The following is a 16993-nucleotide window of genomic DNA, read 5'->3' as shown; positions in this document are numbered from 1 at the left end:
TGAGGCAGTGTTGAAAGGGTTATCACACACATAGAAATAGAAAAGCAAATATTAAAACGAGGCTCATTTATTGTGTTTTTATTCGTTTTTTGGACAACAACGGAGATCTACGGCACCGAGCAATAAGATATATCAGGCTTTAGATACACACACAAACTTAATACTTGTAAGTTGGCTCTATTAATTCATTTGTTGCCACTAAGACAAATATATAAAATTGCCTTTTATGTAATGTACAAATCATCAAAGTAGGAGAAAGATGGGAGGAAGGAAGGATGGGAGGAAGAAGGAAGGAAAGGAGGAAGGAAGGAAAAGAAAGAAAGAAAGAAAGGAAGGAAGGGGAGGAAGGAAGGAAGGCAGGACAGAGGAAAGAAGGAAGGAAGGAAGGTAGGGGGGAGGGAGGTAGAAAGGAAAAGAGGAAAGAAGGAAGGGAGGATGGACGGAGGAAAGAAGGAAGGGAGGAAGGTGGGGGGAGAAAAGAAAGAGAAGGAGGGAGGGAGGAAGGAAAGGAAGGAAGGAAGGAAGAAAGGGTGATGGAGGAAGGAAAGAAAGAAAGAAGAAAGGAGGGAGGAAGGAAAGGAAGGAAGGAAGGAAGGAAGGAAAGGAAGGAAGGAAGGAAGGATTGAAGGAACAGTGAAAACAGATGACAGGAAGGATAACATTCTCCCACACCTGGGTTTGTTTTAAACCAGGTTTCAGTTTGCTTTTAACAGACATTTGAATAATCTTCTATCTATCTGTTCGTCTGCCTGTTAGGAGAAGTATGTAAATCAGTCAGTGAGAAGGATCGTGATATCACATTGACTCGCTGCCAAGGATCATGATATCACATGACTCCTCAGTCTTCAGCTTGCCGGCTCTTTGTGGTATCTGAATGGTTTAAAGTGTTTGGTTTTAAATAGTATTAATGCTGTAATGAATGAATGAATAGTCTTTAATAATCATTATACACAAGTACAATGAGACACTGTTTGGCCTCTGTGGTAATTAAATGAGAAAAAGCAAAACAATTAACTAAAAGTAACAAGATTAAATAGATTAAAAACAATTAAATAAGTAAAGAAATACATGAAATACAAAGATTCAAGCTACTACTTCCATCTTGTTCTACCTGTTTATAATGTTTATAATGTTTGGACATAGACAGCAGTTTTCTAATCTTTAAATCTTTTCCATTTTATCAATAAATGACATTTAGCAGAATCCATTATTTTCCCCAATAATTCATAATTTAAGGTATTATTCAACATATATTTACAGTTATTGTCACATCATTTAATAGTTTGATACCTTTTGGCTTACTTTATACTCAAAAAACAAACAATTATTGACCTTAATTTAATTTATCCTATGTATATGATTGATATTTAATAATAATAATAATAATAATAATAATAAATAATAATAATAATAAATAAATGTAATTTGTATTGCACAACACAACAATCTCAAAGTGCTACAGAGCAGAAAATAAAAATAAAATACAAAATACAAAATACAAAATACAAAATACAAAAATAAAAATAAAAATAATAAATAACAATTAAAAAAGAGCATATAAATTATACTTAGCAAAATGCTTTTGTAAAAATATAAGTTTTTAGGTCTCTTTTAAACACATCTGCAGTCTATATATATTTTATTATCACAAAATTAACATATAAACATGCTTTACACTCAGCCGCCAATTTATTAATTACACTTATCTAATATTAATACAGTCAAATACAACACATCAGTTTAGGTTGAACCTATTATACAGAGATATTCATTTAGAGTTTTATTATATATATTTTTTGCAGTATTTATTCTCCAGATCAGAGTTTAGATCTTGGCTGTTTGTGCTCTTCTCTCTGTTTGCTTAATGTCAGACAGGATGTTTCTAATCTTTCAGTATTTCACCTTTTTTTTTTCTTCAGCTTCCAAACATAAACACGATGATCTTTCTTCTCCTCATCTCCACATCTGACTGCGTCTATCGGCTCTTCTGCCTCTCGCTCCTCTTCACTCCCACTCTGCTGTGACTCATTCTCGTCTTTCTTTTCTTTTTTCAGCCTCTGATTTGATTCTTTTTGGCGTTTGTGTTAAAATGATTTCTGTGGCTAATGTCAGCACATGTGGTGCGTTTAAAACAATCTGGAATAAAAATAACTCATACTCTTCTGTGTTATGTAGTTTTCTATCAAGAGTTCACAGTTATATACTTTTAAATATATATGTGAAATACAGTTTATATACTGGCTTTAATATGTACAGTACAGGAGAAACTAAAAATCCAATTTAATCCAAAATAAAAGCTGCACTTAAAACAGATCATGTGTTTCATATTTCTTATATTTGTAATGAATGTAGATCATTTAGTAACAGACTGTATCATATTCAGGGAGGGAGGAAGGGGGAGGAGAGAAACGAGGGAGGAAGGAAGCAAAGGAGGGAGGAGGGAGGAATGAAAGGAGGAAGGAAGGAAGGAAGGAAACGAGGGAGGGGGAAACGAGGGAGGAAAGAAGGAAGGGAGGAAGGAAGGAAGGAAGAGAGGAAGGAAGGAAAGGAGAGAGGAGGGAGGGAAGGAAGGACACGAGGGAGGAAGGAAGGAAGAGAGGAAAGGAAAGAAGGAAGGGAGGAAAGAAAGAAGGAGGGAGAAGGAAGGAAGGAAGGACACGATGAAGGAAGGAAGAGAGGAAAGGAAAGAAGGAAGGGAGGAAGGAAGGAAGGAAGAGAGGAAAGAAAGAAGGAGGGAGGGAGGGAGAAGGACAGAGGAAAGAAGGAAGTGAGGAAGGTAGGGGGGAGGAAAGAAAGAGAGAAGGAGGGGGGGGGGGGAGAAGGAACAGTCAAAACAGACAGGGTCAAACACAAAGGTTAAAGTCTCCCTTAACTCTAAAATGTGTTTTTCTTATCGCGGCATCACTTGGATGTTTGAGCTTCACTGTGAACAATGATGAATGTGATGCATTTTTTTCACATTTATAATGTTTAAAGTTTCTCTGTACCAACAAAAATGATAGTTTGGAGCATTGCCTGTACATAAAGATGGAAGTAGCAAGGTGTGATATCACCTGTTGGTTTGCATAAGAGTTGATTTGAAGCTCGGAGATGCAGATGATCTTTTCTGTTTGGAGCCATGACCTTCCAAATAAGGAGTGCAGGGTGTCGCCTTTCACACTCTGGAAACACACTTTGCTACCTCAGATCTAAGCTAATACTGGCTAACTGGGGCACAACGCAACTCTACACTGGAGCTAATGTTAGCTACTTTAGCTAAATTGTGCTAAAAGGTCAGGTGTCATTATCAAGTAACTTTAAATTTAGTGAAATATAACAATAATCAGACTCGGTGCAAGCAGCTCGTGAACCAGCTGTCAATCAGCGTCACCATGGCAACATCAAAGCTGCTAAAAGTCTTCAGATCTTATTAACAGACCAATAATTTCCTAAATGACCCCCAGCACACTTATTAGAGGGCCCAGATTTAATGATTAAGATCGCGACGACTCATTGAGACAAATGGGTGACTTAGTATTTCTATATTTCTATAAATAAGTTATATTAATGAGCATCTAGCTGCTGTCGGTGACACTTTAAGATATTTCCAGATTGACTTCGGCCTCAAGATAAGAACCAACAGGATGCAACTTAAACAAGTGTGATGTGCAAACTTTCTTTTCAGTGGAAGAGAAATATTGCATTTTTTCCAGCAGTTACACATTTGATATGAAAAATATTTGCACATTCAAACTCCCCTCCTCTCTGTTTCTTGTTGCTTCAGTTGGATGTTTGAGCTTCACTGTGCAGAATGACTTACAGGTGCAGAGTTTAACACCACTGATCTGCTGAAGGAGGAACGTTTCTCTGTGCTCACCAGAAATCTGAGTTTAAAGGCGTGAACGTACGAGCATGATTTGTGACATGATAACTAGTTTGGATCCAACTGAGGTCCATAATTCAACTGTGTGATGTTGAAATTTGAAACCTTCAGAGCACACACACTGAGAAAAGGACTTTTCAGTGAAATAGGAGACATCTTGTGTCCAGCTGTTAAACTTTGTAAGGATTTTAAGCAGGTAAACAAACTTGTTTTGTGCAAAAGTATTAGGACAAACTTAGTTATTATCCAAAGTAGAGCATTTTTACACCTCTTAAAACATCTGGAGGTGATATTTAAGGATTTTAACAAGATTACTGAACTAGCAGAAACAAATCACTGTTCAAAACACGTCTTATAACATGTGAAAGGGGATTTCTCAGTTTTAAAAAAAAGAACCCAATTCTTCCTCCAGCTCCACAAAATAAAAGCACAGATGCAATAAAAAAAAAAAAAAAAAAAAAAAGAAGCATTAAAAACAAACGTAAGTAATGAGCTTTTAATATACATAAAAACATGTTAAATGAATGTGGATTGTGTGTGTGTGTGTGTGTGTGTGTGTGTGTGTGTGTGTGTGTGTGTGTGTGTGTGTGTGTGTAAGTGTGTGCGTGTCTCTCTCTGTGTGTCTCTCTCTCTCTGTGTGTGCGCGTGTGTGTGTTTGCACATTAATGCGTCCGCCTACTCCTGCAGCTCGACCAATGGCTCGCACGCCTCCACATCTCTCCTGCCTATCAGCCCCTGTTCATCCCCCCCTCTCTCTCCCCCCTCCTGCATGACGTAACACCCAGTCTGAAAGTGCAATGGCGATATTGGACAATAACAGCCATCGCTTTTGGGGACCACATCTATATTATGTGGCTAACGCTGAAGAAAACACAACCAGCCGGCTGCAGAAACACAAACGCATCTAATAATCGGCACAAGGTGCAACCAGGACAGGTGATTTCACTGCCTCTGCGAGAGATGACAGTTTAGACCCAAAACGCTGGTGAGTGCAAACTCTGTGCTGATTGCAACAGCATTTTTTTTTTTTTTTTTTTTTGCAAAGGCTTTTTTTTTTTTCTTTCTTTCTTCCTTCTCCTCCAGCACCAGTAAATGGTCTCTTGCAGCCAGTCTCAAAGCTTCACATCTCAAAGGGGCGTGGCGGCGTGCTGGGTACCACTTCTGACTAAAAGGATGCTGATAGCTTAGCAACAGCGACAAGGAAGGGGGAAAAAAGGAAGGAGAGGAGAGAGACAATGGATGTGCGATTTGTCAGCAGCGTTACTGGGTAGGCTGAGCAGTGTGGTAGAAGAGAGAGAGAGAGAGAGAGGGAGAGAGAGAAAGAGAGGAAGAGAGAAAGAGAGAAAGAGGCAGCCGGTGATCACCAGTTTGTGCCAAGTCAACTACAAGGAGCCATGAATGCAGAGTGGAAATGTAAACAAAGGGTGTGGGCCTTTCAGCTGGCCTGTGATGCTCCACCAGTGAGAGAGAGAGAGAGAGAGAGAGAGAGAGAGAGAGAGAGAAAGAAAGAAAGAGAGAGAGGAACCATTACTGGTGTTGATTAAAGCAGGATAAGATTTTACACAGTCATGTTTGATGGCTGACAGTTGAAATATTCAGCTAATTTATCACTCTGTGCTTCTTTTTAAACTACAGGATTTCTTTTGTCTTCAGATTTAGTAAAAGGTTTCTTTTTGCTTTCTCTTTCTTTTTCTTTTCTTCCCTTCCAGGTGTGACGTGTGAACAGACACCATGGCCACACAGGAACCGTCCCCTCCCTCGTCCATGGAGAGCAATAAACCCGGCTTCCCCAAGAAGATCCTGGGCAATAAGCTGGAGGACAAACACCTGTGCAACTGCTGTCACAATATACTGAGACGACCGTTTCAAGCCCAGTGTGGACATCGCTTCTGTTCCTACTGCTTCAACAGGACTGTGAGGTGAGAAAGTAAAGAAGGCGTTACTTTGGCTGATTAACAATGGGAGAGTCTGCCTGTGTGTGTGTGTGTGTGTGTGTGGGGGGGGGTGTCTGATGGATGCATGTTTTAGATTTGCTGTATATCAGTGTGTATTATTGTTGCTTTGCAGTAATGGACCCCAGAAATGCAACGCTTGCATTAAAGAGGATATTTTTGAGGACCCCACGTCGATTTTGAAACAAGGATGTGTGAGTATAAATGTTTTTTATCCACTATAAAGAACAAGAAAAGAAAAAAATGTAACTTTTTCAGCACTTGTGAATCCATATTATTTGTATCATGACAGATTTAGTAGCTTTTCCATCAAAACACTTTGAAATATAGCTGCAAAATATGATTATTTACACTATTGATTATGTTCTTGATTAATTCATCCAGGCTATGGTTCTATTAAATATTATAAAATGGTGAAAAAGTTTCCCAGAGCCCAATGAGATGTCTTAAAATGACTTATTTTGTCTGACCAACACTCTACTCTCTTACGTAGAAAAGTAAAGTAGCAGATCTCGCAATTAAAAAGACAGAAGTAGGAAATGTTTGGCATTTTTGCTTAAACATGGACTCTAACACTAGTTAGAATGATGCATTTGAGTAATAATAATAACTTTATTTATGTTGCACCTTTCAAAAACAGATGTACAAAGTGCGTTTTAGTGACACAAGGAATTTAAAAGCAAAAAAAAAGATAAAACAATACGAAAAAATTAAAAACAGTTAAAACAAATTAATCATTTGCTGTTTTTAAAATGAAGTACATATATTTCTCAGACCTGCTGTTGTTTTTAAGCTGCTCAGTGATGTTATAACTTTCTACTGATGCTCTCTGATGGTTATAGATATTCTCTTGATCACCAAAATGCTGCAACACAGACATTAATGACATTAATAAAGAAGCACATGCAAAGACAACAACTACACTTAGTAGTTAAAAATGTCTTCAGTGCGTAAATGCAAACATGACTGTTCATTTTTTACAGCAGCAGTGAAAACGTGTTTTAACTTGCTTCACTTTCATTTTGACGCCAAACTTACATGACCTGTAAATCCAGATATAACCTCAGTCCCACTGGTGCTGAGAGTTGTCTGTGCATGAAAAGTGTTGCATGTATGTACACAGACTTAAACTTAAAACTTAACTGACACTGTTCGGCTGGCAGTGATACTTGTATCCAAAGCCTGATATGTCTTATTCGTCTGTGCCGTAGACTCTGCAGACTTGTTTTTGGACTCCATTGTTGTCCAAAAACACATTAAAAACACATCAGTGAGCCACACCGCTGCACTGGGTAACATGTTTCTTCACCACATAGATTACAGTCACGTTAGTTGGTTAAGAGACGGCTCCACAAACGAACAACAGCGATGACGTTTCATTCATTTACAGAGCTTTGTTAGCTTGTTGTGCAACATATCACAACCTTTTGACTTTGTGCTGAAGTTCTTGGAGAAGTTCTTCAATGTTGTGCAAAGTCAAGAAGTTGTGATATGTAGCACAACAAGCTAGTGAAGCTCTCTAAACTGCATCACATTCCTGCACATGCTCAGTAGCATCTGTCTTACACTGAACTGCTCTCCAGAGACTTAAAATGTGATGTTATTAGTCTTTGGAGCCATTTCTAAACAAACTACGATGACATTTCATTCATTTACAGAGCTTTGTTAGCTTGTTGCGCAACATATCACAACCTTTTGACTTTGTGCTGAAGTTCTTGGAGAAATTCTTCAATGTTGTGCAAAGTCATGAAGTTGTGATATGTAGCACAACAAGCTAGTGAAGCTTTATAAACTGCATCACATTCCTGCACATGCTCAGTAGCATCTGCCTTACACTGAACTGCTCTCCAGAGACTGAAAATGTGATCACTGTTATTAGTCTTCGGAGCCATTTCTAAACAAACTACTATAAACATAATTTTCGGGGTGAAGGAAGATGACATACAGTGCAGCGGTGCAGCTCATTGACTTGTTTTTAATCGTTTTTGAACAACAGTGGAAGTCTACAGCACAAAGGAATAAGATATATCAGGCTTTGTTGAGATTTGTTGCCATGCACAGTACTTGTAAGTAGATCAGTTGATTGTTGCTTTAGCTTGGTACTTTGGTTTTTGAGATTTGTTGACAATAACAAGCATGTAAAAGATCATCAGCCAAATTCTTCAACTTCAGATATAACATAGATTTGATCTTTAAAATCATAAGTAGCCTCAAGTAGAGACATTTTAAGCAATCTCAACACAATGTACAGTTTATCCAAAACTCCTTTAGATCTCTGTTAGGACTCATTTTCATTATCAATTCATTCATTTATTCATTGTTCAGTCTATGAAACACACACAAGGTGAAAAAATGGTATTCGGAGGCCACAATACTGTCTTCACTTGCATGTTTTCTCTGACTAACAGTCTCAAATGTTAAGATATTTAATTTAATGTCATATATGATGTAAAAGCAGCTTATGGTCATATTTAAGAAGCTTTAGAGCAAATATTTGCAGGTACTGAGGAGCCACAGACACTAAAAAGGACTAAAATAGAAAATAAATGTACCTTTTTTCCATCTGAGGAGCCATTACACTCACAGATTTTAAGCTAGGCAGGTATGTTAAAACCTCACGATGTTCTCGATAAACATGTGCAAACTGGACAAGAATTTAATTTCTCTCAATGATCTCTCTACAACACAACCTTAACAGACCTGCTGCTCTTGTTTAGTCTTCGAGGGCTTGTTCAGACCAGAAGTGTAAAACACAGCCTCACGCTTCATTTGTGGACAGATAAGTACAGTACAGTGAGATCTGAAAGAATCATGATGTGGCAGAGTTTTTATTTCTCCTCTCAAGCATCATGTAGACAGAAATTCTGATCATCATACAACCCCGGCAAAAAGGAGAAGAAGCAAAATAAACAAACAAAAAGAAATGTTTGTCGATCTGGCACCGCTGAATTCACATCTTTTTCCCTCACGTAGATATTCTGTGATGGAAAAGGACAGCTGGAGCAACACTGCACAGACACAATGAGACAGCAAATCCCTTTGTTTTCTCTTTGTTTTTTCAGGCTTTTCCTGACAATGCAGTTCGAAGGGAAGTTGAAAACCTCTCAGCTGTTTGTATCAATGAAAGTTGCACTTGGAAAGGCAGCATTAAAGAGTATGAGGTGAATTTCTTTTACATGTTTGTACAAATTTCAAAATAAAAGAGGCAGTATTTCCTGATATCCATGCTCACATTTTTTCTACAAATTGCTAGCTGAGCTCAACCTTTTCCGTGCATGTGTTTAAACAGTTAAAGTCAATTCTGCACAGGCATCATCTTAAGCTTTACTTTTTTTTCACTAGCTGAACCACGAGGGGAAGTGCGAGTTCATGATCATCCCCTGCCCCTCCTGTAAAGAACGAATTCGCTTCAATGAACAGGAGCGCCATAATGAGCGCGAGTGCCCTGAGCGTACACTCAACTGCAAGTACTGCAAGGAGCCATTTCACTTCAAAAATATCAAGGTTAGAAATTATTTATAAAAACTTCAGATGCTCGGCTTGTCTGGGCCTGTGCGGCAGATCACAGCAGCTGTTTGTATGTCATTAAAAGAAGCACTGTCTCTTTTTCTTTTTCTTTTTTTTTTGTCTTTCTTTCTTTCAGGCACATGATGAGATCTGTCCCAAGTACCCGATGATCTGTGAAGGCTGTGCCAAGAAGAAAATACCCAGAGAAAAGGTAGATTTGTAAACAACATGCAGACAAGAAGGACACACATATTGTAAAATAGATCATAATCATTACTAGCTGTAGATACTTATCTCAAGTTTGTGCCTCTCATGTATTGTTATGCAGCTAATCCTCAGTTTGTACCTGGAAATCCTTGAAAACCCAGAATGTTGTTAAAAGGGGGCAAATTGTGCTCATTTATAGCTTTATATTTATATTCTGGGGCTTTACTGGAATATCTTTGCATCATTTACAATAAAGAAAAACATATTTATCCTAAACTGGCCCTTTATGAAGCCCCTTCAGTTCAGCCTCCGTCTGAAACAGGCTGTTTAACAAGCAATATGTAAATAACAGAACATACTCACAGAATACTTTCCGAATCATCTTGGTGGTAAAAGTAGTTGTGACTCTGTTTTCTATCCAGGTAGAAACTGCTTACTGTATGTTCTCACTCCTTTTGTAAGACACAAGGACAAACATGTAAAGTGATATCTTTTCATTTTGAATGAAAACATAAAATAATAAAAAACTGTTCACATCATAAAAAGTCAAACCTTGGATTAGGAATAGTTGCAAAACTTGGAAAAATGGAGTTCAAAATGAGTTGTATAATGTATCAGGTAGAATATATTTATCTGGATGGTTGCTGGAGTCTTTGAGGATTATGGAAATAGCTTCAGAGTTAAATAAATGTCTGAGTTTTTGAAAGATCTCCAGGTTTATATTCTTTCTGAAAAACTGATGTTGTGTGTTGAATGTAATGATGAAACATGAAAAGCGCAAATAATGGCTAGTAGCTCCTGTGCTAACTTTGCTAATTTATTAATTGTTCAGAAAAATATGTTTAATTGCTTTTTTTTTGTTTTCTTTTCTAGTATGTGGACCATATTAAATTCTGCAGCAAATTCAGAACTCCGTGTCGGTTTCATGTCGTGGGATGTGATATGTCTGTAAGTAGCCTGATTGTATTCTCATTTATTTTATATATCCACTTAAACATTCATATTAGGGACTGTATGGAAGTTATTAGTGGTGTAGAGGGTAGACTGAATTTGGAGTCCCAGATTAATTATTCCTTTTAAAGATTAATTTTAAAAAAGAAAATTTGATATGTAATACTGCACTCTATGGAAACTGTGTGAAAGAAGCGTCTCAAACACACCCAACATTGTGACTCATGCATCATGTGATCAAGCTGTTGGATAGTCAGATATCTGATCTCAAACATATCAGGCTAAATCATCATCTGAACTAATCCATATATACATTTATTAAGTGGAATCAGGAAGTGGAGCTAGAGTCTGTGTTTCACTCATTCTGTTGCCAGAAAACTACTTTAAAAAAGCTCTTTATTAAAAAATAGCACTCTGAGTTTTGTCAAGTTTTCCATAATTTATTATTTTGAGATATTGAGAGGAAGGGTATTGTGATTTGTGAGTATTATGATTATATAACCTAAGAAACCAAAGAAAATATGATTTGAAAAAATTAATAAAGCTGGTTTCAACTCCCCCCCTCCCCACCCCAATAATTTCCTTATAGTCCCTTATACAGCTGATCAGAGTGCAGGCATGTATTCTTGTCTGTGTCACTTTTTGGATTCCTTTTTGTAGGTGGAGAAGGAAAAGATTCATGACCACGAGCGCGCCTTTGCCTACGAGCACCTCAACCTGCTGCTGCACTACATCATGGGCATGAAAGTGAGCATGGAGGGCCTGCAGCCCCAGGGACTGGAACTAGCTGGGCACAAACTGGTGGAGCTCCAGCAGTCCCTCCGAGAGCTCGAGGCCAGAGTCTCCCAGCTCAGCACCACCTCCTCTGGGCCTCCCGTGCAGGGAGCGGCCGCCTCCTCATCTTCCAGCTCCGGTCCCCCTGGTCCTACCACATCAGCTCCTCTCCCACCACCTCCCACTCTGGCTCCCACTCTCACCGTTTCTACCTCCTTTACACCTCTGCCCAGCTCAGTGGGTGCGGCGTTGGAGCTCCAGCTCCACAGCGAGAAGACGAAGGTGGCCGAGTTGGGCCGCAGGTGCACAGAACTTGAAGTTAAAGCCGGCACGTTTGAAAATGTGGTGTGTGTCCTGAACAGAGAGGTGGAGAGGTTTGCCACCACCATGGAGGCCAGTAACCGTCAGCACAAACTGGACCAGGATAAGATCGAGGCTCTGAGTAATAAGGTAGTTAAATGGATGAAGTCTGCAGCTGTTAAAGTGGAGTTGAACTGAGCTGGATTAGCATGCAAATATCATCATTTCAGATAATATTCTCACCCAAATCTGTTCTTGAGTAGCAAATTCTCACCTCCTTTAGACTTAAAAGGTGGCTGTAAAATGTGTGTAGTTTCTCTTGTTTATGGTGAACTGAAGCTTGAAGAACTACAAACTCTTTACAGCCATTTTTCTCACACACAGTACAGGAGTAAGTACTCGAAGTGAACTGTAACTGAAAAGAGTTTGTGATCTTGTGAAGGTCAGTGTATGTTTGTTTTCTAGGTGCGACAGCTGGAGAGGACGGTGGGGCTAAAGGACCTGACAGTTGCTGAGATGGAGGGCCGGCTGAGAGAAATGTCTGCCACAACCTTCGACGGCGTCTTTGTCTGGAGGATTTCTGACTTTGCTAAAAAGAGACAGGATGCCATCGCAGGTCGAGCCCCTGCCATGTTCTCACCAGGTGACTTTTCTGCACATCATCTATTATTGCAGAACAGAGTGTCCCATATGCTCGTAAGTCAAACATTTTGGACCAAATCGTAGACAGACCTGTAGGAATCCTGCCAGACTCACACCTGTATAAATAATTATTCAAAAAATAAAGAGATCCAATCCAAAAAGAAAGCAAGCAACCATCAATTTTCACATTTTTCATAGGTCACACTCTCCATTTTTCTCTTGCAATGATTATGACGCCCCATGTCCTCAGATCACCTCACGTATTAGACATATTAACACACAAACTCAAGACCTGAGGCCATGCATTAGGGCCCTACCCAACCTTAAATTGTATTTTAAGCAAGCCCTACTCAGTTGTCAGGTCAGATCATGGTTACTAGAAACTACTTGTCTTGCAGATGCCTCGTTATCTGCAGATGACTAAAGCTGAATTTCTCTTTCAGCTTTCTACACGAGTAAGTACGGCTACAAGATGTGTCTGCGGATCTATCTGAATGGAGATGGGACGGGGCGTGGCAGCCACTTGTCCTTGTTCTTTGTGGTGATGAGGGGACTAAGTGACGCTCTACTCAAATGGCCCTTCAACCAGAAGGTAAAAGTCACACAGGCAATAGAGGACATTAACTAAGGATGTCTTGTTGTACTTTACTAAAGGACAGTAAGGACATGGAAGAATGTGTCACGGCTGAAAATTGCGTATTTGGTTTACATGCAATATATATATTTTAAGGCAGCAAATTAAAGTTGCTTTGTAAAGTTAGTCTTCCAGTATTTTTACTGTTCAGAACCATATGACCAGATGCCTGTTATTTCTCATGATTTTACCTTTCTGATTCCAGCTGTGGCCTCCTGCTAGAATATAGTATTTTCCAGACTTTTAAATGGTCATATCCAGTGTGTTATGATTGAAACAGCCAGAAATACTTGTTAAGTAGTACTACCGAATTCATCTTAACAAGGGGTTTAAATGATTGTCCAAAAATCTAGAGTTTGTTGAATACTGAATAATCATTTTTCCTTTTTATATAAGCAAAAAAAACCCCCACATTTGTTGGTTGCAGCTTTTCTCTGATGGTAAACTGAATATCTTTAGGCTGTTGATTGAAAACAAGATATTTGAAGAGCTTTAAGAAATTATAACAGATTTACTAGATGTACTAAATTGTGGCTTACCAAATATCCCCCCAAAATGTCCCCAAACAGTGGATAATGCTGTTTTCTCTCTCTCAGGTGACTCTGATGCTGCTGGACCAGAGCAACAGGGAGCACATCATCGACGCCTTTCGTCCCGATGTCACTTCCTCCTCCTTCCAGAGACCCGTGAGCGAGATGAACATCGCTAGCGGCTGTCCTCTCTTCTGCCCGCTCTCCAAGCTCGACGCCAAGAACTCTTACATCCGTGACGACACCATCTTCATCAAGGCGATCGTGGACCTCACCGGCCTCTAGATGGTTTCCACAGGGCGGTACAGTTTGGCAACCAGGCAGCTCTTTGACCATTACGGCTTCATTCTTGGCTCAATTGTGGTCCCTTTAGGGCTCTGATCAGGCATCTTACTGTCCCCTGCAGCTTTAGGGAGACAAACATGCTTGCAACTGTATGCTGCATGTGGCTGCAGTTTGCTCAGTCCAGACGGCGCTGGCATTGTCATAACGGGTGGTCTCTATAAGCGAGAACCACCGTCAACCATCGCTGTACATTTAAGGGTGCACAACTTTCAGGATTTTCTTTTTAACATCACAGCACCACTCTCACGGTGATTTTTTTAAAACAAAAAAGTCACTTCAGTTCTGCACATAAAGTTTTCAGTTTAAAAGGACACAGAAGCGAGCACCGGTGCAGCGCGATCAGTGCAGTGTTGAGTAGAAGCAGAGATGTCGAAGTGAACAGTCGGAGTGAATAGTGTCTATTTTTATCTCCTGCTTTTTGAAGATCGTGGCGTTACAGCACATGCGGACTGTGTTAGAACAGGCTTGTAGATAACCAGATAGTTAATGTGATCATTCTGATGTCACCGTAAAGCTGGCAGTAGACTTAATAATAGAGTTAGAGCGTGGCTTAATGCAGTTTTTGCTTTTTTCCTTGCAGATTGTGGATATTGTGAGCTTCTCAATTCCAGTGTCGAGTGAATTTGCATAGACAAACGTGGAGTTATGTTATGAATAAGATTACAGGCAATATTTTAGTTTTTAATTTTATTTTTTTGCCTTTTTTGCGCAAAGTGCATGCCGCCGGCGTTTTTAAGTATAAAACCGCGCCTTATTTTGATTGAGCTTTACGAAGGTTCCTCGTTTGTTGTTGAACTTGTTAGTGAATTAGCCATCCGTGATGGTGGACATTGCCTGCATGTCTTTGGAACCAGGCTATCTACATGTAAAGTTACTGTTGCGTATTTGTTCCTATTAGGGGTTGGTGGTTCTGATTGGTGGTTTGGTACATCTGTGGAAGATACAGTGGAGTTACCAAGGAGTCAGGGCAGCTTGCCAGTCAAGCCTGAGGCATAAAACTTACATGTGTTTTTGTCTCTGACAAACATACATCGCTGGAGTTTTCCCCAGGATATGCTCACTAGCTCATATCTCAACACATAGTACTGTGCCCCACCACAGATTGAGGTTAACACAGATTCCACGAAATGAGGGAATTGTTCGTTCCTTGTTTTCTGTCCATATACAGTGCATACGTGTTTCTGCTGCTCTAAGATAGAAATACTGGTGTGATTCTAATATATATGTTGGTGCAAATATACATGAGGTAAAATGTGTGTGGAGAGGTTGAGAGGCTGAAACAAGGAGGAAATGAAAACAAGAGATTGTAGTACTTTGTTGTAGGTCACAGGCTGTTTGTTGACATTATTTATTGCAGATTGATGTTCAGTGCTGCCCCAGATTAAACCTTTAAACTTTTGGTGTTTTTAGCTATACCGGCTCACTGATTTCTGACGAGGCACCACAAATCGAACACACAATCTCCTGAGTATATCCGATTCAACTGTTCCTGTAATTTTTCTATGTGTCCACCAGAGATTGCTGTTCTACTTACTTAGCATGCATGCTGAGGTTTTAAGGTTCACGCTGGCCTGTTTGAAAACCAGTCTCGACCTGTATTGAAACCTCTCTGTGCATGGGAGGCTTCAATTCATATTCACTATGGAGTTTCACATTGGTTTCCCCTGTGAGCCACGTGTGAAAGCATTTATTTGTATTTGTTTGGATGAAAATACGTAATCATAGAATAGCTATTATGTTATATCTGGCTCTGCCTCTGTTCAACAGAAGCACTGGCCTATATTCATAGCAATTTATAAATATGTATCTTTCATATCATAATGTTGAAATAATCTATATATCAATGTTAATATACACAAGATGTTATAATAAACATAGTATTACTGAATACCTTATTAATTCTATAGCTATATACCAACTTTTTGTTTGTCAAGATGGTTTGAACAGGCCAGGACAACCCCTTTTGTGCAGTAAGGACTTATGATTCCTTCTAGAGTGCAATATATGATTACGTCTGTTTAGATTTTGATGACATTTTGACATTTTAAGGGTTTACAGAGGTCATACTCGACTTATTTGTTTACATTACTCATTATGGGGCTGAAGAACTGCAACCAATTTTGAACTTTCCAAGGAAATACAGTGCTTTCCTTGCCATACTCTACTTGATATCACTACCATGGGAGTCTCTGGTCAGTAGCTGTTTATGAAGCTCACTGACGAGATAAGTGAAAAGCGGGAGGATTTTTAGGAAGACCATTTTAATGTTGAGAAATTTAAGCTATGTACAGTAAGTGGGTTTCTATTCTTAACTTAAAAAAACCTTTCAATGAAGACTGAGCATGTAATAACTAGAATTACATGAACTTTTTAAACCTTGAGTGTTCTTGTAATGTGCCAAAATCAAATATTACCTCCAATATACTAACATTTTGTTGTATTGCAAGGTGTATTTTATGTTCTATGCTAAAATATGGTGCCAAATATGTTTTATATTTAAGTTTGCTGCGTGCTCTGTATGTATAAGTGTGCGCGCGCGTGTGTGTGTGTGTGTGTGTGTGTGTGTGTCTGTGAGTGCGTGCATGTGTGCAACTTTAAAATGATGCATGGGTCACTACTTCTGTCGGCACCGGAGGAGATAATTAATACTGTCCCATGAAACTGTCCTTAAATTACAGATCCTCCCAAGGTTTTTTGAATGTAAGCTTTAATTCAGTTGGGGTTTATTTTCTGATTGACACATAAGCAGTTCTGTAATGTGATGCAGTTGACTTAAACCAACTTTATTTGTGCACTTTGTATCAGTTGTTTGTCCAAACAGGGTATTTTGTTGAGTGACTTATGTACCTTGAAATCAGAGCCATATATATATATATCTATATATATATAAATATATATATTCTGATGTTGATAATTGATGTATTATGCTAAAATAACTTGCAGTATGTAATAAAGTTTGTTGGTTTCAGCTTGTTGGTTATGTTAAACTCTATTTTAGTTGAAGGTTTTCACTAACAGTGGGCAGAAGAAGAAGTACTCAGATCCTTTACTTAAGTAAAAGTACCAACACATCAATCTAAAAATGCTTAATTACAAGTCCTGTATTCAAAATCTGAGTTTATAAAAAGAGCAAAGGTATGAGCAAGCTGTACTTACTGTATCAAAAGTACTCATTATGCTGTGACTGATATATTTTTATATATGACATTAGTAGATTGTTAATAATGATGCAGTAATGTGAAAGTAGCATTGTTAATGTTGTAGGTTGAGCTATTTTAAACTACTTTAT

At 38.8% G+C, this 16993-nt stretch overlaps 1 protein-coding gene across 2 annotated transcripts; it reads left to right on the top strand.

The window, feature by feature from the left end:
• The first annotated feature begins 88 nt into the window (after nt 1-88).
• Nucleotides 89-16666, top strand: LOC128380737 (TNF receptor-associated factor 2-like). 2 transcript variants are annotated; one of them, XM_053340620.1, is made up of 12 exons: nt 112-166; nt 4648-4847; nt 5572-5781; nt 5930-6008; nt 8877-8975; nt 9157-9318; nt 9458-9532; nt 10402-10476; nt 11140-11703; nt 12019-12196; nt 12639-12787; nt 13426-16666. In XM_053340620.1, exons 3-12 carry the CDS (start codon nt 5594-5596, stop codon nt 13642-13644), a joined length of 1788 nt encoding a protein of 595 aa, XP_053196595.1. In that variant the 5' UTR covers nt 112-166; nt 4648-4847; nt 5572-5593; the 3' UTR covers nt 13645-16666. The 2 variants fall into 2 exon arrangements, with proteins under 2 accessions (XP_053196594.1, XP_053196595.1); XM_053340619.1 differs by lacking the exon at nt 4648-4847 and having other exon boundaries at nt 89-166.
• Nucleotides 16667-16993: the final 327 nt, after the last annotated feature.

The sequence above is a fragment of the Scomber japonicus genome, chromosome 19 (assembly GCF_027409825.1).
Source record: "Scomber japonicus isolate fScoJap1 chromosome 19, fScoJap1.pri, whole genome shotgun sequence".
Lineage (NCBI taxonomy): Eukaryota > Metazoa > Chordata > Actinopteri > Scombriformes > Scombridae > Scomber > Scomber japonicus.
The sequence above is the reverse complement of the archived record's forward strand: the minus strand, read 5'-3'. Positions and strand labels throughout refer to the sequence as shown.

What these genes read in the sequence shown, in the direction of transcription:
- LOC128380737 (XM_053340619.1), top strand. Translation starts at nt 5,594, where the DNA reads ATGGCCACACAGGAACCGTCCCCTCCCTCGTCCATGGAGAGCAATAAA. An exon ending in TGCTTCAACAGGACTGTGAG is followed by an intron (nt 5,782 to 5,929) that starts GTGAGAAAGTAA and finishes GTTGCTTTGCAG; the next exon opens with TAATGGACCCCAGAAATGCA. An exon ending in TCGAGGCTCTGAGTAATAAG is followed by an intron (nt 11,704 to 12,018) that starts GTAGTTAAATGG and finishes TTTGTTTTCTAG; the next exon opens with GTGCGACAGCTGGAGAGGAC.